Genomic DNA, 24,869 nt, shown 5'->3' with positions numbered 1-24,869 from the left:
AAAAAAAAAAGTCTTTCTTCACCAGCCAAATGTTAAATTAAATGTTGCTAAGATTTAGTTGTTAATAGTTGTTGTTAAATTAAAATGTTGTTAATGTTGAATTAACATTGTTAACTAAAAACAACAGCGATGCGTGTAAAATGTACTCTAACGAGAGTCAGCTGGAGTGTAAATCAATTATCAAAAATATTACAGAAGCACAAATCATGATATTAAAGAGCCTTTATGCACATAGCTTTATCTACCCAGGCACTTTGGAGGCAGCAAGTTACTCATATGTGAAGCTACTCATTTTGCATGCAGATTATATAAATTGGAAATAAATGTGCATATTAACATTTGTATTGATTTAATAAATACTGTATGCCTGGTGTTTAGATTCTCTTTCTGTGTATTGCAGCCTTTGAACACGTTGTTCTTGCATCTTTTTGTGGCGAGAGAAGAATATGCAGCTGGATGTTCCCAAGAAATTGTTAGGTGAGTTAATATGTAACTTTCTGTAGTGAAGCATGTACACTTTCCTCCCATCATTGGGGAGGCTATGGAATTAAAAATGCCTAAGATAAACACTGGACCAGAATTAGCTGTCTATCTAAACAGTCTCAGAAGGTAATAAAACATAACCCTGTATTAATCAAATATGCACTCTCGGCTTTGAAACCAAACTGTCCCAGTTCTGAGTATATTTTCCAAACAGCGTTAAGCATTAGCTGTATCTTTGCTATAATTTTCCACAGAAATATCAGTACTGCAGTTGCAAGGCAGATTGCTTTTTAGGAGTGGAAATTTAGGCAAAAGAAAGATCGAAACGCGTGACTGAGCAGAAAGCGTAAAAAGCTGTGGATGTGGCTGGAATATGGTTGTTCACATGTGGTCTTTTGGAAGTTTGTTAGCTACAGATTAAATAGTAGAGAGACTACACACTATACAGTACAAACAGCACTATACATCATTGCGTTAGCTCACTAGTCAAACAAGCGTTGCTCAGGTTATTTGGTATAGCTCACAACATCCCTACATAAACAGAGTAAATTGCATTTGGTGCTGTTGCTGTCAAATTTACAGTTACTTTGTAATGTCCAGCAAGCTCATCCAGATGCCAGGTCAGAGATCTGCCAGCAGATATCTGGCATCTTTAATTTTTTTCTCCACTGGGGAACTGATATAAAAAGGAGGAAGTATGAAATCTGAACATTGGGAGATTAAAAAGAAAAATGGGGTAGAAAAAAATAGTCAAAAATGCCCAGATGATTTTCATATCATCCTATTTGTGACAAATAAAATGTTTTAATTTTAAGCCATGTGGATTTATGAAAGAAGATTAAAGACACTGGAGAGTAAATTTCTTACATTAAAAGATTTACTGTTGTATCTAATGTGTGTAGTGATTGAAGACTGAATATAATTATGTTATTTGTCCAGGACAATTTTTAATGTAGTACCAGAACTGCAATTTGTACTTCTCTTCATACCAGCTGATGAGAATTTAGGTAAGAATTTAATATCATTTTATTCTTAAAATAATGAGAGCAATTTCAAATCTCATTATCATTAATATACACTATGTTATTTTTTCAAATACTAAGAACAGTCATCATTTTCTAAACATGCAGAAAATTCAATCCTAAAATACCCTTTAATGGTCGTCCCTTGTGAAAGAGGTTTATGTGGTTGCAGGTTCCTTCCAGCAGTCCCTTCAGCGATCTATCCGTTTCGTATAATCTTGGAACTCATAACTTTTCCAGGCAAATTTAAACAGAGGAGTGGAGATCTCAGAAATGAATTGCTGCAAGTTTCGTGCAGTTGTGGCTGAGCAGAGAGAGGGGATTGAAATCAGTGCTCATACTCTGGCGGGCGGTGGCTAACAGGTCACTCAGCGTACGGACGCACACTTGTCCTCCGGTCGTCAGACCCGTACGTCTGAACCCATACATCCCATACTTTCTTTCGCTTAGCCAGGTGGCTACAGGGGGAGGAGAGGACTCTCTGGAGTGGGAGAGGAGGAGTGCGGGAGATAAGAAACTAGCCAAGGTGCAAAAGATGGAGAACGCGCATCAGGAGATGGGTCTTTATTAGCTTCGTTGTTCAGAGAACAGTGTGTAACTTGGAAATTCAGTCCTGAATTCAGACTATGAAACCAAGCATCTGGTTAATGGCTAATTTTTGCTTGGAGCTTGCCTTGAAGTGAACTGGAACCTTTCCTCATACGTTGATTTCCAGCTAGCTTAGGTTCCAGGTCATGTTACACAACTGCCTTCCTAGTGGTACGTCAACTACGGAAAAGAATAACTGAATAAGGGGGTTTGTTGAAACTACCCTAACAACAAATCTCAGCTTTCCTTCAGCATAACAGCTCTTGACAGAGAGAAAGAGATTCTCCAGTGGCCTACAGTGTTGGTCATTAGGCTGCTTTTTCTATAGGGATTTGCTCCTGCCAATTTCTGCTTGCCTTGAAGCTCATTCAGGTTTCGGATGCTGGAGGCTGACTCGGCTCTCGCCTCTTGTTCCTACAAGGCCCTAAGGAAGTAGACACTGGTTACTTGGAGGAGCTAAAAGAATTGACTGAATAATCATTAACAAGTTAATCCATTAACAATTCTTTCACGTTTATACTACTGCCGTTTCAGCTTCATTGCTTAACTTAAAAAGACTTAGAGCATTATGCCATCTGTGATTTAAATTCAAAACTCCATTTTCCTCAGACAGTTCTGCTGATGATTTGAAAGTTTGCATAATACAATTCCTCTGTCGCTCCTAACAGATTTGTGTCATTCGCAGACCCAGCCTTGGGAAATATCTTTGAAGAGATGACGACTATGCCAGGTTCCACAGTGGATCCGAACTTTACTTTGCTTGTGTGCCACAGGCATCAGTATTGCCCCCAGCTGTACATTCGCAAAGCAAGGTAATGCGGTTCTGTCTCTCCTACTTCTGTGAGTAGGTCCGGGTCAATTAAAAAAACTCTCTTTTTTGATTTTTCACATCAGCATCTTAGTTCAACTGCCATTTTTCCTTGATAACCTAATTAAATAGTTGTTTTATGACTGTGCTGTCTTTATTCTACTTCATCACAAGATCAACTGTATTTTTTGTAAAACTATTTTTTTTATAAAAAATAATTCAAATTTTCAGCTGTGATGTTTAGTCTGCAAATCTATTGGCTTAATCACCTGCTGCATATTTTACTCAATGCATTTGAGCTTTTTACTATAGTTTCCAGGTCTCTTTTTGAGCATATTACAACTAAATTTTCATTTCTCTTGTTATGTCATATTCTGACCAGTTAAGCAAAGTCTGAAGAGGAGGATTTATCATCTAGAGGAATTGTGTAATAGTAGAGAATCCCTAGTTCCAGCAGTCGTGCAGACATGGAGAGTAACCCTTCTGCTTTCCTATGGGTTTTTCAGTGTCAGTACTTCGTACATCCTCTCTCGCTGTGTTTCAGGGGAGCAGTAACGTTGCCGTTAGTACTACTGTACCTGCTTTTCTTTTTCTTCCAGTGTGTCATCTGTTTCAACGCGTGCAGTCTGGAACAAAGACTCTTTCACAATACGCCCATACAAAGTGCCATTTAACACAGCCTTGTTCTTGTTTGGGGATTTTAGTCATAAATGTCGTTGAAAAAGTCGAGAAAGAAAAACATAATTCCGAGTCTAGCCGCTTAGCTGCCCGTAGCCCGTACCAGATAGAGAGATGCAAGTCGCTCGAGCAGCCTTGCCTGCTGCCGCCTAGCTGCCCGTCGACTCTTACCGCTCTGTTTTTTCTTGCCGTTTGGATTGTGCTGCCTGTGCCAAATCGCAGCTCTCTGTGCTTGTGCCAGCATTGTGTACAGTAAACCAGAAACGCAGAGTTTCTGCCCTATTCGGCCCTTGATTTTTTTTTTCTGGGGAAATTGCTGGGCCATACACTCTCTCGTTACTCTGCCGACGCTTCCCTGTAGCGCATTCAGAGCGTATCTATCACATTTGGGTTCACTCGCTTGTCCTCTTCACGCTGGGAAGAGTGTATGTATTTTATGTGGTAATATTTTTCTTTCATTCGGATTCATTCTGGAGTTGTTTTTGTTTGTTCTAAGCGTAAGCCTTGCTATGTGCTTATGTAGTAGAAGTATGACTAAAGAAAGGTTTCTAGTACTCGTAGCGGAAATGGATAAAGTCTGTCATGGTCCCCATTTTAGGGACAAGCGCATCCTGGGTGCCTACATCATATGACACTGATACGTGGTCCGTACTGACCAGTGCTAACAGGGAAGCTGATGCCACATTAGGCACGTCTCTCTGCCTGCTAAATCCACTTCTTCTTAGTTCGTGGGGTAGCTGATGCCACTGCCTTGGACTGGATTCTGACAGAAGTCTGTCTGTCGTAGAGAGATGTTTTAACCAATTTAATTTTACCAGACAAGCCTGAAACAGATTGATGGATTGGGCTCTTTATCCATCAGTTTCAGTTAATGTTTATGATATCCTGAGACTTGGTTTTTGAGCATTTTGAGTGTAAGGACTGAGGTCTGACCTGGACCACTTTACACAGTCCTGCTATAGCTCTGGATGTTTCAGTGTGTTACAAAATCATTTGCGTGCTAACTTGATCTACGCTTTTTAGGCTTTTAAAAAGTATTTCCTTTTAATTTTCTACCATCTGTCTATATGTTAAGGAACCTTAATACTGAGGAATTATCGGTAAGTAAACTAATTCCTGCGGAGTTAAAGGTTTTCCATATCCCTTGCTTCTGCCCATTATGTTTGGTTTTTATTTAATTTGAATCGCATTCTTTTGATGGCCAGTAGATATTAACAACAGAAGATATTTTTGCTATGACTGGAAATGTCAAGAAGACTGTTCCAGTATTACACAGAAGAGATACCATTTTGCCGGGGACTTTTGTGGTTTGTTATGAATAATAACGATGATTTGCTTTAATAAAAAACAAATTAGAAAACTAAGCAGGAAACTGCTTATTTCTTTTAAATCACACAGATCTGGCGATGTAAAATTCATACTAAAGTATTGTCTATCAATAGATTCTTTGAGTCAGCTAAATTATATTTTCAGGAGATGCTTTGCCTGTCCTTTTCCTCTGTATTCACCTTTGTACTTCATTGGCATCCATAGTAACATTCACTGGAAACCCTTTAGAGACTTATCTGTGAAAGCTGTCCCCAGCCACCTGCCTAGCAACATGTTCTGGGTCAATGATAGGAGATTAGGGTAATCTCTGTTCCCTCTTCCTTTACTTACAGGGGAAAAAAATGCTGTAAATTGATACTTTGCTTAACCATTATTTTCTGAAGTTATTCTTTATCTGACCTTTATAATGCGAAATAAATCTGTAGTGTGCCAGAACACGGTCCACTGAGCTTTTATATTTAAGTTTCTTGCTGGTATATTATGTTTAGATTTTGTCATCCTTGTTTTTTGTACCAGGTATGTAGAAGATCACAAATTTGCGGTTCTGTGGAATGCCTTTATTGTGCTTTTTCTCTCAGTCTGTGAATTTTGCTGAATTTTTATATTAAAAAGCTATTATTAAAAAAAAAAAAAAGCAACCCTATGGTGGTGGGGGAACTGCAGAAATAAAAACAGTCCTGTTCCTACAGTTTGTAGTACGCGGGGAGATGATTGCACCCATGCGGAGCCCCGTTGACTGTCGTGAGTTCTTCATACGTGTAGCAGTCTGTCTGCACACTGCAAATCTGCAAAATTGCTGTCGGCGTCTCGCTCCGTGGCCTCACGTAACGCTGTGTGTTGCAGAGCAGAATGGTTTAAGGGACTCGGAGCGTCAGCATAATGAAGCATCGCATTGACGAATATATTGGCAAAACATTTAGTTTGGAGGTGGTGCACGTGTTATCTGTCCCAGCAAAACAACACATTTCAGTTACAGTACAGTCCCATTCCTTTACCCCTAAATTACTTTGGCTTGTTTGAGGTTCCATAATGCATTAACGAATTTGCTATACTAATTGATTGTGCTAAAGTAGTGAAGTTCTGATGATAGAAAGCCTTGCTACTGTTCTTCCCTTGAGATGTTGCCTGAGAAGAAGAGAAAGACTACCATTTTGATTTGAAATATAAAGTATTAAAATTATTAGAATTCTTTTAACAAGATTTCATTGTTCTTGGAACATCATTTTAGTTGAAGCTTTTGTTCTTGGAACTTCATTTTAGTTGAAGCTTTTGCATTAGTGCTGTAGATAAGAGCTTTATATTGTGTTATATTTTCAGGTGGTAATTTTTTCTTACATAGAATTTATTGCAATGAAGACTCTTGCTAAAACTGGAAAAAAGAATGAAAAAGTGTGGTGCTTGGAAATTTGTCGCCACTGACAGCTGTCCCCAGTTTTGAGTGGACAGTCACGATATTCATCTCTGTTGGATTCTCAAGTTGACTTTCTTAACTTAAAAACTGTATGAAAGAACCTCACGACTGCCCTTCAGAAAAGGAATTAAATAATTTAAAACTCCTGGCAGATGGAATAGTACTGGGACTTGGGACATCCTAAAGGTCACAAGTTAAACATTTATCCGCTCTGCTAAAAAGGCTGTTAGTAGGACTGTATGTAACAGATACTCGCTGCAAGCTCAGACAGCTCTCCCGTACTGTCCATCCCGCCCAAACAACCCGCTTGCTTGACCTGAACAAAAAGAGGTCGATGCAACTGGATCGGGCATGGAAGGACGTTCAAGGCCTTATCTGCAGGCTGTTCCCGAGCAGTGGGAGTAACAAGAGTAAGAAGAGAGCTTTCAAACAGATGGCCTGAAAATAAAAAAAAAAAAGAGAAACAACGTCAGAATAAAAGGGGTCACTGGTCCCTCGTAGAAAGGTAATCTTACTCTGAAGGCCACATTCATCCTGGCGTGTAGGAGCAGCAGAAATCATCGAGATACCACTTAAATTGTCCTTCAGTCACGTGTCAAAGTCTGTCCGTACTTAGAAACTCAGACCGGGTTTGTGATGAAGTTAGAAACACAGGTTTTGGCCCAGTTGTCCTTACATTAAGACTTCTTCAAAATCCAGAAAACTATAAACAGCCGAAATTAAATCAGTTAATTTTATTTTTCTGAACTGCTGCCTACACAGAGCTAAGATATCCAAATTATAGGTACAAGAATTTAGATACATACAAACTTGAGCAATAGGAGCCTGAAGCAAAGAAACATTTTTCCTAAAACTGAGGGAAGTGTTAATAAGCATTCCAGCTTAGCTGTCTTGAGCATAGAATAAAATAGCTGTTGTTTCTACAGTATGTAAAATTTTTAAAGAAAAGAGAACTATTTTAAAATATTCCTCTACTGACATCTTATTTTAGGGAGATTTAGAAAAGGATATTCCAGGCAGAGAATAACGGTGGTGTGGAGTGATAGCTACATAAAGTCATAGTCATGTTGTGAAGGATTGCTCAGAGCTACAAGACTTTTAGGGCTTTGGGTTATTAATCTTAAGAAATGTTATCCTCCTTTCATGCCTCAGATTCATAGTGTGGCCTCCAGAGGCCACAGAACCATTTAAGATCTTTCAAGAACCATGGGGTCCTTTGTTTTTTTTAAGCTGGGAATTAAAAAAAATTGTCTTAGTACCTGATTCATTTTATTTGTGGGATAGTGAAAACCAAGAAATCAAATCAAATTTAAAAATTCAAATGAAATCAAATTAAAATTCAGAGAGGAAGACAAAACCCAAACGTATTAGGCTGGCTGTCCTGCTGTTGATAGTTATTCAAATAAGGCGCAGTAACCAACCAAGGAAGCAAAACATGAAACCGCTTCGAAATTGAACAGTATCTTGAAAAAAATTCATTTGCAAGGGAACTAATGTGGCTTACACAACTGCCCTGTTTGGGGAAAGAAGAAAGGAAACAAACAGTGCTTTGCTTGCAGTCTGTAAAGCATCGCGAGGGCCTTGACTGGCGAGCAAACACAGTGTCAAAGAGAGTTGTTACCACCATCAAAGCCCTAGCACCTAAAACATAAAAATGAAAGAAATGCAAATAATTTTTTTTATGATTTTATCCAGGCCTAAGTGTATGGCCTTTTGCAGCAGAAAGCATAGCACTGATTAAGGTACTGTTGTAATGACATCTCATTTCTACCTTGTTTTATTTTGTAGATCGCTATTTAAAAAAACCTAAAAAATATTTATTAAAAATGCAGGAAAATGTCACATGATGTATTTATATTAGTCCTGTTTTCTGTCATCTGGCTGAGAGATCGAGAGAACCAAAAACATTTAAGGGAAGGTATTATATTACATTAGGGCAACTTTTATCCGGGGAACCGCAGGTTGTACAACATACAGTACGCTCAGATCTTACAACGATTTGCAAAAAAAAATGCTTGTCAGAGGGTTTAATCTCTCCCAAGTAATGAAGTAATGAAGGAGAGACTCTAATAACAGCTAAGAGTTTTCAGACCACGAAGCCTCCGAGGGGCTGAAAGTATGTGACTTTGGTCCTTTGAAGATTTTTCGGCAGTTGATTCAGTGTCTTGGGGAACAAATATGAGCCCTCTACCACTAGAGGTCATTGGAGACCTTGCAACCAAACGGTTTCTTGCATTGCTTCATGGTCACAGCCTAAAACCCACAGTTTTGTTTTTATCATAGATACTGATCCAGTAGGTAGGACCTAGCACGGACCCCTACGGGTCTCCTTACTGAGCAGGTGTATATGATAACACCGTGACGGAGCGCGGACCCTCTTTGTTTAGAAAAGTTTGCTTTGCTGTGCTGTTGCTTTTCCAGGACTACTCCTGGAGCTCGTGGCAGCAGACTCCTAGCCAGCAGCAGGAGATCCTTCTGCTTTTTTTCATCGGCTGCCGCAGCTATACATAGAAAAAAATGAGCCTCAAAAGCAAAGCACGATTAAATAGTGTTATCAATGCTATAACCAAGAAGATGCCTATGCCAAGGAGAAGGCTGCACGCTGCAGTTCACAGCATGGGCAGAGGACAGGCTCACCCTGACTCGCTGAAGACTGTAATATATTACAGCAATTAGTCACGGGAGCGTACTGTGCTTGTAGGATGCAGCCGCTGCTGCTGCAAAAGAGCCAACTGTGGCGGTCGCCGTTCCTCGCGGGAAGCGCGGCTGTGTCACAGCGTTCGATGGAGTGCACTGTCTACTCCCCTCGGTTTAAATCTGCTCTCCCTTAGGGTTCGTCCTTCTCCTTGCATGCGTCCGTGAAGGCTGAAATTACCAAAAGCATGTTTTGTAGCAGCCTATTTATGGCATTGAGGAGAAAGTGATTTCTTCTAGTAGCGAAAGTCATGCCTTCTCGGGGTCCGTCACAGCCGGAATTTCTGGCTCCCTTTGCAGTTATAGAATTGTCCGTTGGACTGCTGTTACTTGTTACGGTGTTTAGCTAGATAGATAAGAAATGGGCTTTCATCTTCCCGTTGAAAGTAGCTCTGTGTTAGAGCTACGTAGCCGTGGGCCTTCATGCTGTGGTTGCAAGCACATTTATCTGTTGAATTCCTTCCTTGCACTTTCTGTACATTGGTAAAAGCATTGAAATTTATTGTTAAGACTTGTTGATCCTGGTTAAGAATTAAAACCAAGTTATTTAATGGCAAAGAGGGTGTTTATGTCTATTTAAATAAAAATCCGTGCCCTGTGGGACCTATATGGGTATCAAAGTGAAAGTTGGACTGATTGGAAATCAGCTTTTACAGAGACAGTGTTTACCCAGGCCGGATGGAGAACAGACGGGAACAGTGGAAGCGGTTACAGCCTTGATGCCGCGGGCTCCCGCGTAGGCAGAGGGATGCAGTAATTGCACTTTGGCCCCTGGGTCTGTTTTAACGGTGGAGCATTAACTTGACCTTACAGCGGCACCGTGGCTCCGTTTCTGCCAGGTGGCTCTGCACCACTGTGCGTGATAACTGTAATCTCACCCGTGTTCAGCGCTCTTTCTCCCGTACAGGAAGGCACTATTTTGTCTTTCTTTTCTGAAGAACTGATTTTCTAAATTGCCCTGGTGTAGCTGTTTGAGATCTCTGCCAACTTTAACCAGCTGATGGTTGGATGGACTCACTGAATACAAATATTGTAAATGAGCCCAAAAGCCCAGGTTCATCTGGCCTAACTCAGCTGCCTTAGGCAAGAGAATTTTGGTGTGGGCTACCCTCGTGTTTTGTTGGAGAAAGATGAGCATCTCCAGTGGGCAATCGAGCTCTTAGGTCGGTTGTGTTGCCTCCGTCTCTCCTCTGGTGTTGAGGCTCCCAGCTGAGGGTTAGGAGTTTTGGCTCGGACGTTTTTAATATTTGTCAATATGCTAACACAACATAAGGGAACGGGGACCTATGGATAGCAGAGCTTTAGGACATTACGTAACCTCTGTTCCCTAGGTTGGAAGATCATGACGATCTCCTGCCAATCTTGACGTGCCACAGTGAAACTCTGAAAGAAATCTATGGTGACTATTTCCTTGCTGATCTCTTAGAAACTCAGGATGAAGAAAATCAGGCCGTTGTTGGTGAGGTAAGTCTGTCACGTGCAGTTTTGTCTATCCCTAATGTTAATGATGTCGTGTGTGAATAACAGCTCACCGTGCAGCTTACTGAATAAAAAGATGAAGCTCACTTCTGGAAGGTGGGATCCACGGTTTGCGTGTACGCGATGCCCTCCACCGTTTTCTTTGTGACTTCCTGTTCTTTAGGAGCGATGACTCCTGGTAAATAAATGAAGCTGCAATTCCCAATAATCGTGTAGATTTTTTCCAAATAATTGGAACGAGCCATCTTGAAACAACTATGTAGCCATTTAAGACATTTTGCATTATAGATGACCAATTTTCATTCCCTGTAAAATAAATATTGCATGTGAAAACTAGTAGCCAACAATACTTTCACAGTTAAAAATGCCCCAGATTTTTTTCCATCTCCTGGCTCAGGCAGCCAGATTTTTGCTGAAGTGAAAACACAAACCCAGGAATTAATTTCAATAAGAAAGCGAGGTGGCAACGGTTATCCTACCGAAAATTCCTGTTAATATTTTTACGTGTTCGTAACTGTGTGCGGTAGTGTAGGCTGATGGGCAACGTAACCTACTTAACTCTAGAATTCCGCTTTCTGCGGCGAATGATTTTAGAAAACCTTCGCATGTAATCGCTACTATTGGAAGCCAAATGGGAAACAATCAACCATTAGTGTAATAGCGCAGCGCAAATGGCTATCTTATAAATAATACATTTCTATTGTACGTTTATAGCTCAATATGAAACAAGCAAAAGGTGTTTCGGGCCCTCGTAGTTCCGACTTGCTGCTGCTGCTGCAGACTGGAAAGACGCCTCCATGTGAACCAAGATAGATGCCAATTTTCCCTGCGGAGAATGAGGCTGGCAACCTCTTTTTGCACATATGGTAGATGGATTGGTTAATCAGCCTCTGCTGAGCCTTGGGCCTAAAATTACATAGCAGCCAGACAACTGCGGCGACCCGGCTTTTGTTCGGTTAGGCAAACAAACAATCACTTGTTGTTTGGGGGAAAAAATAAACTATATATATATTTTTTATTTTTATTGAAGTGCTGATGGCCTGATAAAACAGCCAGACAAATCCAGCCTTTGGGTTTTCATTATGTTGATAAAGGATGTTTTCATTATACGTATTAAGGAAAAAAATTTTTTGATTGTTTTGTGTTTTATCAGAAAGTTGCATAGAGTACTAAAAATTCTTCCAGGCTGGCTTTAGGGGAAAAAAAAAAAGAAAGCCAACACGCTGATTCTGATTTCTCAGAGTCTGTTTCTTTTTGAGCAGTGCAACTTTCTGGAAAGTTTCGGTAACAGTCAAACACAGAGTAGCATGTCATTTCAGCGTTGCCATTCGCATACTTTCCAGGGCTTTTTTTTGAAAGACTGGTTCTTTCAGATACGGATATTTCTGGATATTTTCAGAACTTGAGAATATTTATATTATTTATAATTACTGTATATAATACATACCATATACTATATTAGATATTGTTTATATAGTATGTAATTACTTTTTTGAATGAATCACTCTCTTAGGAAAATAAAATACGTTTTCAGTTTGAACACAATTGTGTTTGCATGGTAGTGTCTAATAATTAGTCAACCATTAGGGTTAGCTAAACCTAGATTTTACTGTAGCTACACTTTAAGGAAAAATTGTACAATTTTTGGAAGTCTGTAGTTAAAAAGTTACATTTTTTCTTTGCTTACTGTCATAAATGTTTTATTGCAACAACAGATCATCATTCGGTCCATATAAATAATCTCAGTCCCCCTACAAATTGAAGGTAACAAAAAATTATAGCATCTAATATAGAGGGCCTAATACACATATTGCAAGAAAAATTAAAAAGGAATGCTGAATTTAACTTTTGCCAAAATAGTATCTTTATACTTTTGTATTGTGCACAGCCAGAGACTGACCATTGTTATTTTTATGACTTACCAATCTTTTGTTTGGCTGAAGTGAGCTGCTCAACATTGGCATATAAAAATGTGACATTGTTTTTCTGTTTCAGGATGGTGGCACTGCAGTGGGATTCATGAGCTTGTGCTCTCAAGTAAATATTTCCTTGCTTCACGAGTGTTTTGACTTAGGGCCCTTCCATGGACTCTGTAAACCGCATCCTGATGATATTCTCAAAATGCCGCAGGAACCAAACTTTCAAGAAGGTATCTATATTATAGAATGCTGTATAGGCTCAAGGTGCATTTGTTTCTAGCTTCTGATTAAGCTATTGAAAAAGATTGGAATAGGATGTAAGTTTATATCAAGGAAGAAAACACAAATGAATGCAGCTGTTTTGGAGGTGGTTGCCTGTTGTTGTTTTAATTCAGGAGAGAAATTTTGATGGCTCTGATCTTTGACTGTGAAGTGGTTGCTGTTCTTGGGGAACTGGTGTATACAGGTTTGTCCGATCGTAGGCTGTCCTTGGAACAGAGGTATGGGATGAATATGGGTTTCAGGTTTCGGAAAGCTACAGCATTAGGTATATTTCCCACTAGTTAGCTACTATGGTACTATTAATTGAAGATGTAATTTTGAACTTCGGTTCTAATGTCTGCCAGTAGTTAAGCAGCCGGTTAACTGTGGCTTTTATGTTGTCCTGTTGGCTTGTGTCCTCTCAACTTCCATGTGGTCCACTGTCTGCTTTCTCTGCGTACTGTTTGCAGAGTTACTCCAAGGTTACAAGATTTGGGGGGATCAGGGATGATCCTTGTTTTATTTTTCTGCATGGCATGATATGACAACCCATCTACAAGCCACCTTACTGCAAATAATATATGTCACCTGTTTGTAGAACAGAAATCTTGTCTGTGATTTCTGTTGTCATCTTTATTTTTCAGTGTTGAAGAGGTTTTTTTTGTCCTGAAGAGCAACTTTTTGCTACCTATTAATTAGCAGTAATAGAATTAAAAGAAACACTCTTAGGTTTTTACATATCTGCTTGTCTGAACACAAAGCATCAGGCAAAAAAGGCCACTGGACAGGCTCAGAGCAGTCGCCAGCTGGTATCTTAGAGCTGACAACCATGGAACACAAAAGGGAAAGGAAGAATCCTCTTCCAGCTACTCCTGTGAACTTCTCCTCCCTTGCAATGAAAAATCTTGCTAATAAAAGAGTAAGGAACCCAGCTACCTTCTCCTGTATCATTCCGCGCTCCTGGAGATTCAGGAGTATTATTTCAAAATAGGTGACAGACATATGTTAGGAATATAAATAGGACAGAGAGGAAGAAAGATCGTTTATGATAGTCTCTTCTGAAAACTAATCTTTCCTTTCCTTTCCTGGCATTCTGGGCTAGCCTCCCTTGCACTGTTTGGCCAGGTGCAAACAATGTTTGAAAAGATCTTACCTACCCTAGAAAGTCGTGCAAATTTGGTTTAGGATTAGATCTTAAAAAAGCTGAGAAGGTGCTGAAAAGTATTAAATATCTTTCCTTTTAAAACTGCAAATATTACCACTTAGTATTTTAAATATCTAGTAAGTGGGAGAAGTGTTCATTTCTTATTATGACTCCTGTTTTACTGCTGCAGATCAGATCTGATCAGCAGGAAGTCTGGACGTGTGTATGGACCTAATCTGTCAAATTTGGTTCTAGCAAGACCCTTAGTTACTTATATGTCTGCTTTCCTTGTCCAAGGACCTCAGGAGGTAGGCCCATATTCTGTGACAAATTCTGTGCTACTCAGCCTTTTAATGAATATATGGTTAGAGATTTTAACCATACAGCTGTTAGATCTGTTAATTCTTAAATAATATTTATATAATAATTATTCTAAATGTGAAAAATTACTATAAAAAAAATTCTCTTCAGGCTCTTAGATGACTCTTGTCAGCCTAGCATCTGAGTGCTTTCCAGAAGCTTATTAAGCAACCTGGTTAGCGTTCTCGCATGAGATTACCTTTCTTATTTTTCCTCTTCATTTAAAAACTACGTCGTTTTTGATGGCTGGTTTTGATTTGCAATGCTGTGTGTTTGCTTTTGAAGGAAGATTGAAAAAAAGCAGCACCATCCCTCTATTTGGAATGGCAAATTAGGTTTTTATTGCGCATCCTGTGAACTACCTACGGTATTAAACCATTTACCAAGTTCTAGCTCCTGAGCAGAGTGATGTTAGGCACGGCGACGACCCTGCCTGCTTTGTGCCTGCCTTGCGGGCAGCCTGCAGGATGTGGCGGCTTTACACGTTTTAGAATATAAATGAACAACCACAACATTTTTAAGTGCTGTTTGTCCACATTGTGATGTCTTGAAACATCATCTCTGCCCAGTATAGTCAAGCAGAAAACAAGGAAACTAAAGGCTGTGGTACTTGAGTTTTAAGGAAACGCAAAAGAAAGAGGAAAAAATCAAATACATGTTATTATTACTCTAATTTCTAATACTGGTTGAATAAGGTATTACTTTGTCACAGGTTACAGGGTCTGTTATAGTTTGTTGAAAATATATGCTTTATATGATAGCTATTTGTAAAAGGAGCTTTTCTGTCTGCTGTTTGTTAGGCATTTAAGTTAAGACTATAAACAAAAAGCCCATATTTTTTAAACAGTCGAATAAAAAAACTATTTCCTTCTGAATGATTCAAGTTTCATTTTTGCAGCAGAGGTGACTCAGTCACATCTAGACTAGTTAACCAGTCATTCATAAAAACTTCGAGGAAAAGAGTGATGTTTTGTTTTTTATTAAGAACGGAAAAGAAAAAAAGCACACCATTTTAATAAAGAAGTTTACAGGAAAAAAAAAACCCATAAGCACAGTTCCCCTCCTCTCTGACTTTTTCATTTGCTTAAAAATGTAGTTTGAAAAGGAAGTTATGTCTTGATTTTGGTAAACAGAGAGCTCGTATATAACAGTTGCACGTAAAAAATTACAATGTAAAGTCAGTGAAACTTCACTAGACACCTTACATCAGCCGAGGATATGGACTTTCTTCTAATGAATTCGAAGGCTGAGATTTTAAAATGTAAGCTACATTCCTTTTAGAATAATTTTATATTCCCGTTTAAATAGTATTGAGAATTTTTCAAGCTCTGTGGCTTGTAATAGAGACCACAGGTTAATATTATTTTTCCTTTCAAAATGTAATACTCAGTAATAATGAAAGCGTGCACAAAAATCTGTGTTTAACACAATATTGATATGCCACTTACGTTTCATGGTAATTACAGTAATTTGGTTGTTACTCTATATGGTGTCATGAATTAGTAGCTAGAAAACATTACGATGCAGCGCGAATGATTCAAGGGCTTTTCATCAGGCTGCACGTTGAACTGGCTTTTTGCTCCTGCTGACTGTTACCTCTGCTAACAACCCAGCAATCACAGAGTTATTTTAATTCGCTTTTTGTTCGTGTTCCTCGCTTCATTTAGCGCAACAATATTTACGTTCTTCCCCATCACGTGTACAGCATATATGTAAACAACAACGATGCAGCTATATTTGACAGTAGTGGATGGTGGAGCCATTAAGGGACTTCATTTTAGTATAAAGGCAGAAGCAACATATCAATATTTACATGACAACGAGAGGCTTGTATTAATTAACTTCTGACACCTGCAAGGCTGCTTATAATGAGAAATGTTGCTGGGTTAATCAAGACGACATTTGATCATTTCTGTGAAGTCTCACATCTGTGATACCCCCAGAGAAGCTGTGGTTTTTCTAACCCCTGCGTTGCTCCTTGCCCTGCGCATTGCATCTGCATTCTTTCCTACTAATGGAGAAACTGATTTTCAGATCACCGGTTTTTAAAAAAATACTTTGGGCTGAAATATTTTAAACCTTTGAGTTTAAAAAAAAAACAAAAAGCTCATCACTGTATGAAGAACAGTTTATGTCAGTGAATGTCATTCAGATGGATTTTCCAAGGTAAAATAGAGAGTCCCACAGGGCTGTTGTGCGTTGCAGCTTAATATAGTTAAGGCGTGTGCCTATCCTGGTTAAGTACTTAAAGTCAAATGTTCCAGATGGGTTTGGGACGTTTTTGTCCTGGTTTCTTAACATTTTAGATATGAAGGCATGACTCTGGGCCGAATCCTCAGCTCACGTCAATTGGCAAAATAGTGAAGCTAATTTATCCCTGCTCTGGATTTGGCCCCAGCCAGGGAACAGAATGGCAGAAAATACGTTTACATCAGTATTCAACGGGACTCCCTAACATACAGGTGTTTGCTGTTTAAACAGCTTAAGCACTTAACCAGAAATGTTGTATATATACCTATATATATTGTATCTCATATGTTTATATCATGGCTGTTTATCACATCAGTCAATGATTAAATATGAATTGATTGATCTGACGGCTACAAGTAATTTCATCCTATCACCTTAGTTACCTGTTTTGGCCACAAAAATGTTATTACTCAGGTTAGGCTGAACTCGATTAGAACGCAACTATAATGTTACTGAGGACGGTAGGATGATCTGTTAATGCAGATTTAAAACTTGGTTTACATTAATTTGATTTTTTTTTTTTTGGTAAATTTTTGTAAATTGCCCTTCCTTTCAGTGGAGCCCTTTTATTCCTTCCTTGTGTCGCTGCTGTTCGGAAGCTTACCAAAAGCTGTGGTCGCCGCTGCAGCGGGCGTTCATTATGCGGCTCAACCAGTGCCTGTTTTTTGCTCGAGTGTGACGCCAAAGATTTGCAATGGTTGGCTGACAAAAAGTGCTTTGAAGCGGTTCCTTCGGCATCCAGGGGAGCAGCTCTCTCACGTGTCTAAACACAGTATCTAAACGGAATGAAAGCAGCAGGCGAGGATTCTTTTAGACAAGATAAAGGGGAGGAATTAGACAAAGCGAGAAAGATTGATGAAACAGCAACCACCTTTTATAAGAAACGAAGCAGGGATTAGAGAGGTTAGTTAAGTTTAGCAGTTGAGAGGGGAATTTCAATCCTTGTTTCTCATCTCTATTTCCTCCTCTAGGTAGGGATTCTGGCTTGGCCAGACTTTGTTCTGAGTTTCAGTCCTGGTAGGGGATTTACTTTTAGAATCAAGAGCCCTGCTCATCCTTATGGTCATGGGAAAACAAATTAGCAGCAGACATGGGGGTTAAGATATCAGTCAATACTCTAATTACTTCTATTTTTCTCTTCTGATATGGGTCAAAATTGATTGCATATAATATACTAGTTCAGAATTGCTTCCAAAGTGTGTCCTGTTTAATTTTTATTTTAAAACTGCTTCTCTGATTTTGTCTTAAGGCCAAATAGTCTGCTGAAGTTCTAGCTAAGTAAATGTCTCTTTTAACTGTGGCTGTAAAAATTCTTTCAATAGAGGCAGTCTAGCACAAGTTACTCTTTAGTTATTGCTGTGATTCTGATGGTTAAGCTCACATTTTTAAGCCTGTTCAACGCATTTATTCTTTTTCATTACTCAGATGAAGATAAAAGCAAGCAAGGGAGTCCAGAAGCAGAATCTGTTTCATCTCAAAACTCTGAACGTATTAGTGATCCAGATGCAGCTGTTCAGGTAACACCACTGCACACAGCGATGCTGATCAGCTCTTAAAACTAAATTGAAGCAGAGGTGGAGGTTGCTAGGACGAGCAATGCTGCTTGTTTCCACTCCTGCACCGTCCCCCGTAAGTGCCCACACAGTCGTAGGTGCTGTTGTGCAGTGAACTGGATCAGAAGGTGCTCTGGAAGACAGAGCAGAGTTGGAAACACAACTTCAGGTGGGCTTTGCTCTGCAGATTTAGTGTTCCTCAGGAACAGACAGGATATGAGTTTCTCTACTTTTAAAGGAATTTTGCCTTACTGTGTTACTGAACATCAAATCTATTACTGACAGCGAGCTACCGAAGCTGTTAAAGGCAGCAGTATAGCTTCAGTTTTCCCCCCTAATCTGTAGAAGTAAAAGGACACATGTTCTGTCTGTGCTTCTTCTACTGTTTCCGGTAGTGAAAGGTATAGCATAGGGACAGGTCTTACAGATTGAGACTGGCAAATCAGATGGTAAGAGGATGGAGTAAGGATTTCCAGATTCCAGTCCAAGGAATCAGAAGCTCCGTCCCTCTCTGGAATCCTGCCAGAGGAACGTGTTACAAAGAACTCAAGGTCATCACACCAAAGTGCTTCTAGTTGTGTTTACTGTCATTAGCCTAATATTATGTTGCCTTTTCAGACAAAGAAGTTGATTTTAAGCACTTTTTTTAACAACTGCAAGGCTGTTAAGCTTTTACAGTTTTCCACAGATGGAACATTCAAAAACAATACAAGTCTTATCACCGATTTCAAAGGAAGAAAAATTGAACCCATCAGATATGCCCATTGCAGTATTTCATGAAGAATATCCCTTAGCTTTAAAATGTCATAATAATTTTATAAAAATATTATCTAGACAGCCTCCAGCAAAGTAGATGTTATCACAGTCTAGACATAGTTTGACAGATGTATGTGATGAACCAGAGAGAGAGGCTGCGTATATGTTGTCCTTGAGAGAGGTGGCCAGAGAGTGGACCAGGGAGTAGGAAGAACACGGCAGGCAGCCTGTCAGCCCAGTGTCACTCGCCTGCTGGGGCCTCAGGGACAGAGGGATGCGAGGTGACTTTGAAGTTGTTTGAAATACAGATTTAACTAGCAAATTTGGGGGTTCTTACTTGGGACCAAGCAATGACTCAGTGGCAACCTGAATTAAAACTCAGGACCTCCTGTATTGCGGTTTTGTGTGTCAGAACTTCCGACATGAGGAACATTTTCAGGATAGTCCAAAAAAACAGATAATTTGCTGGTTTGTGAATGTCAACTTGTGTTATTGCTTGCAGTCAGTACAGGTTGATGCTAAGACTGAGGATGTCATTTCCCAAGCTTCAAACACAGTTTCTTTGCAGTCTACAAGAGAAAACGTTCAGACTAGTGCTTCAGAGGCAACTGTTCTGATATTTGAAATCTTTCTTAAAGTCCCAAACCTTGTGGTCATATTGTTAAAACAGAATTTCATTTTCCAAGAAAAAAGTAAATTTCTGAACGTCATGTTCTAAAGCTCAATAGAAGAAGTTGAAAACCTTGCAAAAGCAAGGTTTTTTTCAGCCTAACCGCTGAAAAAAAAAGGAAAGGTAAAAAGAACTTAGGAAATTTAAAGCAATCCTATGCAGTATTGAGGCCGTGTTTAGGAACTGAAGGTTGAGAGTGAATAACTCTGCTTTCCTCTGCAAACTGAGCGTTGGATTCTAAATGATTCACGGTAAATCAGGTGAAGGAGACCCCTTGGTATGGAATCGAGATTGATCTGGTTTCTAGTAGCCAGAAGCTTTGGCAGAAGGGCTGAACTGCATTTTGCCACAACCAGATAATGGTAGACTCTGTAATTCTCTCTCCTCCTTCTTTTAAAACAGCTGTATGATTTCCCACCATATCCTATTCACTTGGGCTTTTGTGTAAGGGAGTGTTCCTTTCATTCACAGTAGATCTGAAAGAAAACGCGAACTGCTGATTGTTTGCTTTTGGTACCGACTGTGAAATTTCTTTTCATGCTTTAAAACAAAAGACACTATAAATTAAAATACTATAATTCAATATTTTTATGTAGATGAATCAGTTCAAAGGCAATACATTGCTCGCTTGCTTGCTTTGTTTCTTTTTAAATGAGGCATGTAATGTTTTGGATGAAGTTATTATTTCAGAGCTAAGCCGTGGAAGTTGTCCTAGTAAATCCGACAGACAGCGTTGTCAAAACAGGGCTGTTATTTTGTTCTGTATTTGTATAGCGTCTGATGTGACTAGGGCTCATACAGTAATATAAATTGTAACACCAACTCGGACATCATTTGTGTAGGTATAAAAGAAGGATTTTGTCTAAGCTCCTTTTCTGAAGCCGCAGATTTTATAAGTAAAAATATTAGTACATAGGAGATTAAAATTTCTGTTAGTGCTATGATCTATGTATTCATGAAATGTTAAATTATGTAATGATAACACCACTAAATTAATTTATCTTGGGCACAATATGAATCAGCGGAGAATTTATCCCAAGAAATCTTGTTATATCTGTCTTGTAGTCTCTCTTTCAGTACTGTATCAAACTGCTCTGGTTTTCTTCCGATAATTGTTCAATTCCATTTCCACAACATTCTCTGCATTGATTCCATTTTCTTTAATGTAACACGCTTTAATTTTCACATAGTTTCAATACGCATCTGGAAAAAACATTTTTATATTGCAAAGCATTTCTGAAAGATAAATATTTTGTTGCCTCACAAAGGGATTCTGGAGAAAACTATGAGTTTGTGGATATATTGCTCTCCCGCAAGAATTGCTATATTCTTTTAAGACCATTTTTACCTACTGTTTCATAAGCAGGTAGATTTCACATTAAAAACACCTCCTTAACCTTCTGTGTTTGTGAAGATGCGACGGGTGAAAAGTACATCCCTGCGTGTCTGCTTGGAATGCTCTGAGATAGGAATGAGGCGAGACCTTTTCATTAGAAAATGGAAATGTCTTCTGCAATGTTGTCAGTGGTCACTTGTCTCTTACTATTCCAGAAGGATGGAGTGAATACTGTTTCCCATACTGAACTGCCATTAGATGATGTCAGAGGCAAAGATTTTAAATTCTCAGCAACACCTGTCTTGGAGACTGAAGAAGAAGATGCTTTTCGTCCAGTGTACAGAGGCGCTTCAAATGCTTTCTGTATTCGTCTGTTTTGTATAGACGAGAAACATGAAACTAGGCAAGTATGGAGGAATAGTTATTGTTTTCCTAATCTTATTAACAACTTTATGTTGCATTTTTAGGACAAATCTGAACGTGACAGCACCTGGTGCAATTAGATTTAATTTTTCTGACCTCTTTTTTTTTTTTCCTTTTCTTTCTTTTACCTTCACCAATAACTTGCTGAAATTTTCATCATCCACCTGCAACTTCCCACCTCTGGTAGGACTGTGGGGACAAAAATTTATAAATTTCCAATACTACAAGTAATTTTTGTTGGAAAAATACTTGTTGAAATTGTGAAAAAAGGCTGCTTGTTTCCAAAAAGAAGCATTAATTCTGAAGCTGGTTATCAGTGAAGAGAGACAGACGTTAGGGTGCTGGTCACCTGTGCTACTGGGGAAAATGAGGATGTTTTTAACTCTGCAGTTAAATGTCCTCATTTCCAGACACTGAAAGAGTTTTTCATCACTGAAGGAGTTAATTTGGTTTTCTAGAATCTACCAAAGTTTGAAGAGAACAAAGACTTTATACCTTAAAATGCTTGCTGATGTTGACCTTGGACTCTTAGATCTTGGGGGAGTAGAACCAATCCATAAAACTGCTTTAGAGAATTTTTTACAAATTTCTTTGCACCCTTAAAGAATGAGCCCATCCTCAACCACGTCAGCAAACCTACTCTAGGAACACCAGCCCTTTCTGATTGTAAATGTCACTGAGCCCTGCACTTGTTGCTAGATCCTAGAAAGAAAGATAAGACATGTAGATACTTACAAAAAGTAGACAGAAAGAAGCTTGGTCTATGCAAGATCTTCCACACCTTAAAATAAATCTAATTTCTAGAGACAGGTGTTGGTAGCAAGGAATTTAGTAAGTGTTGAGTTTGACAACTGTAATATCATTTGAAACACCATCTTTCTACATGAAGTAGTAGTCATGGGTGACAGAAAACAACTGATCTTATCTGGCTTAAAGGAAATTTAGGAACAAACTGTATTAAGAACAGAATTCAGAACTGCCCCAAAATTAATTGGACGTATTAAGCTGTTTCCTGCATAAGGACGGAGCCTACTCAAAGGAATTAGACACTGTAAATCTGCTAGAGATGCAAATATCCAAAGTTACTGAAGCAAAGCAACCATATAGTCTTCTTGGTGCATATTTACCTAGTAATTTAGCTTAAATTCATTAGGAAGAGAAGGAATACAGTTTCATTAAAAAGTGATATGAGTCTCTGGTCTACTAAAAAGCATTCATCAATGTATATACAGTAGAATAATTACTCTGCAGAGAGTCTGTTCCAGAACAATTAATATATGGACAACGTATTCTAAAATAAAATTGAAGTGAGATAATTATTCCAGAATAAAACCACTTTTTATTTTAAAATAATATTGAGATGAGGACTCATCCATTATACTGAAATAGCAACGGAGGACTGTGATTCTGCTGTTACCATGTTGGGAAATAATCTCTCTGTAGACTAGTCAAGCTCTCTGCTCATAGCATCCTGCACAGGATAAGGATCTTTCATTTCTTTGCCCACTTCTGACATTCTCTCCTTCATATGCACCGTTGTTGCTTCTGTTCAAGGTATGTCCACTGTGTTTATCACTGAACACTGCAGATTGTCGTCTCTCTCTCTTCCCCCCCCCAGAGACATCTCTGGAACAGTTCGGATTCCAAGATAGATATCTGTGGGGAAGACAGGATTCCTTTTTGTAGTCTTTTGCTAAGATTAACATTTATTAACATTCATGCAAGATCCTCTCCTCAGAGCTGAGGAGCCTGCAGATCTTGGTATTTTAAAATATGTATTTTTCTTCGTATACTTCCCTAGTTTGCCTTGATCCTCCTGTCTGTAGAGAAGCAGACAGAATAGCGAATGTATCTGAGAGGGTGGCATGAGATAATTTTGTCGGGGATCGGTATCTGAGAATTTTGTCCTAAAGCAGTTACTGCTGACCCAACGCAACATGGATCCAGAAATAGTAATTTGCTTGAAATGTTGGTACGATTGCATCTTAGCCCTCAAGGGGAGCTTACTACTGAGGAATTTGTGTTATCCAGTAAAGTCGCCAAATGTTTTCATCTCTTTAAATCCGTAGTTGTCATGTGGCTAGTTAGTGCACTGGCAGTGAAATGTGAAGGCACTGAACTGCTAGTTGACCTGCAGATGTTTGGTACCTTTTTAAGCCCCCTGAAAAATCGCCCTTCGTTCTTGAGTTCCATGTTGCCAAGAAGGTACTAGATGCTGGAGAATAGAAAATTACATTGCAATAGCTTTTCCTTTCCCCCATTCAGCTATGCTATTAACTAGTCGTGATTACGTATTATATAGGTCACTATATAATACCCCAATCCAAATCTGTATTCATAACTTTTTTTTAGTTTTCACATTTTTCACTCAATTACAAATATTTCGATTCAAAGTTATTTCTCTTTCAATCCGGTAACATTACTGGTGAAGAAATAAAAGTAACTTGATTATTTTAATTACAGGTCTGGAGGGGCGAGGTATTTGTCAGTATTTTTAGGTGATGTATATCTGTACTGAATATTTTCAAAAGACATTTTCTATTGTGGGAAAATGCTTCATAAAGTTTCAGCATAACTCTATTTGATGGGTTTAGAGCTCTTTGATATTCTTACACATAGGAGAAACAGGATGAAATCGTTAGATTTGTCTTGTCTTTTTAAACTCAAATATCACATTTCACTGTCACCATGGAAAAGAGAGTGGAATTATTCTAAACCAATAGGTGTGAATTGAAAAAGAAGGAAAGTGTTCAAAAACAATTTCAAAGTATTGATGTTCCTGTTAGTCTGATGAAGTCTATTGGGTAGATTTACCGAATGGATAGTGACAGAATTCTTGGTACATGATGGAAATAACATGGACCGTAGCAACAACTGTTTGTAACCTCAATAAATATGTTTACTATATATCAATAGTGCTCTGGCAGTCTATGAAAGTCTTCTGAAAAATGCTTCTGAGTGAGCAGCATCTGACTCAAATTTTCAGTTTTTCTTTTCAGTGAAGAGACTAATGTTTTGATATGAATTCAAATGTTGATGTTTATTCTTGTTTATAGTGCTACTTTAAGCATTCAGAGTCAACAGCTGATGTGCGTATACATCTGCAAGTGATTAATTATGAACCAGAAGAAATTTCTGATTAGCATTGTGAATAAGTGTTCCTTGCATATATGGAGAAGTAAATTTTTGGAAATATATAGTGTCTGTTTGATATGCACTCTATTTATGTAACAATGTTTGCTTTTGGTTGCAGATCACTGGATTTATTGCATTATGTTTTCCAGCTTTTTCCAGTACGTATAAGCAAAGTTTTAAGGTGAAAAATGTATTTTCTTTTAAGAAATGATAAATAATATTATTTTGCCACCTGTACATACTTACTCAAATTTCTCTCACCTCCGGAAAAATGTATTTAGGTTCTACAAGGAGAGCTTGATGAGGTTTCCTTTATTATTGTGGGACAGTAGCGCAACAACACATAAATTGGAATTAGCTCACTAGTTTTTACTATGATGTGCTATGATATTCACATGGTTGTTCTGAAAGTCTTTATAATCAGCTTGCCTCTATGAGGCCTATGTAGAAGACTTCATTATCCAAACGAAAGGTTATTTGAAGAGTTGTTCAAGGAGTTCTCAAGATAATGCCTCATTTAAACAGTAAAGTAAAGTAGTATTTCCCCTGTCTTTTCACATGTCTGAATCT

General features: G+C 38.7%; 1 protein-coding gene across 1 annotated transcript in view; it reads left to right on the top strand.

The window, feature by feature from the left end:
• Positions 1–24,869, top strand: part of CFAP61 (cilia and flagella associated protein 61) — a 140,856-nt gene that overhangs the window by 24,521 nt on the left and 91,466 nt on the right. Inside the window, exons 4-11 of the mRNA XM_067293896.1 lie at positions 401–477; positions 1,423–1,490; positions 2,779–2,905; positions 10,345–10,477; positions 12,488–12,641; positions 17,852–17,943; positions 20,957–21,144; positions 24,418–24,457. Of these exons, the coding sequence (XP_067149997.1) occupies positions 401–477; positions 1,423–1,490; positions 2,779–2,905; positions 10,345–10,477; positions 12,488–12,641; positions 17,852–17,943; positions 20,957–21,144; positions 24,418–24,457 (879 nt within the window). The remainder of the gene's footprint in view (positions 1–400; positions 478–1,422; positions 1,491–2,778; positions 2,906–10,344; positions 10,478–12,487; positions 12,642–17,851; positions 17,944–20,956; positions 21,145–24,417; positions 24,458–24,869) is intronic.

The sequence above is a fragment of the Apteryx mantelli genome, chromosome 3 (genome assembly GCF_036417845.1).
Source record: "Apteryx mantelli isolate bAptMan1 chromosome 3, bAptMan1.hap1, whole genome shotgun sequence".
Taxonomy (NCBI): Eukaryota; Metazoa; Chordata; class Aves; order Apterygiformes; family Apterygidae; genus Apteryx; species Apteryx mantelli.
This window is presented reverse-complemented; position numbering and strand designations above follow the sequence as displayed.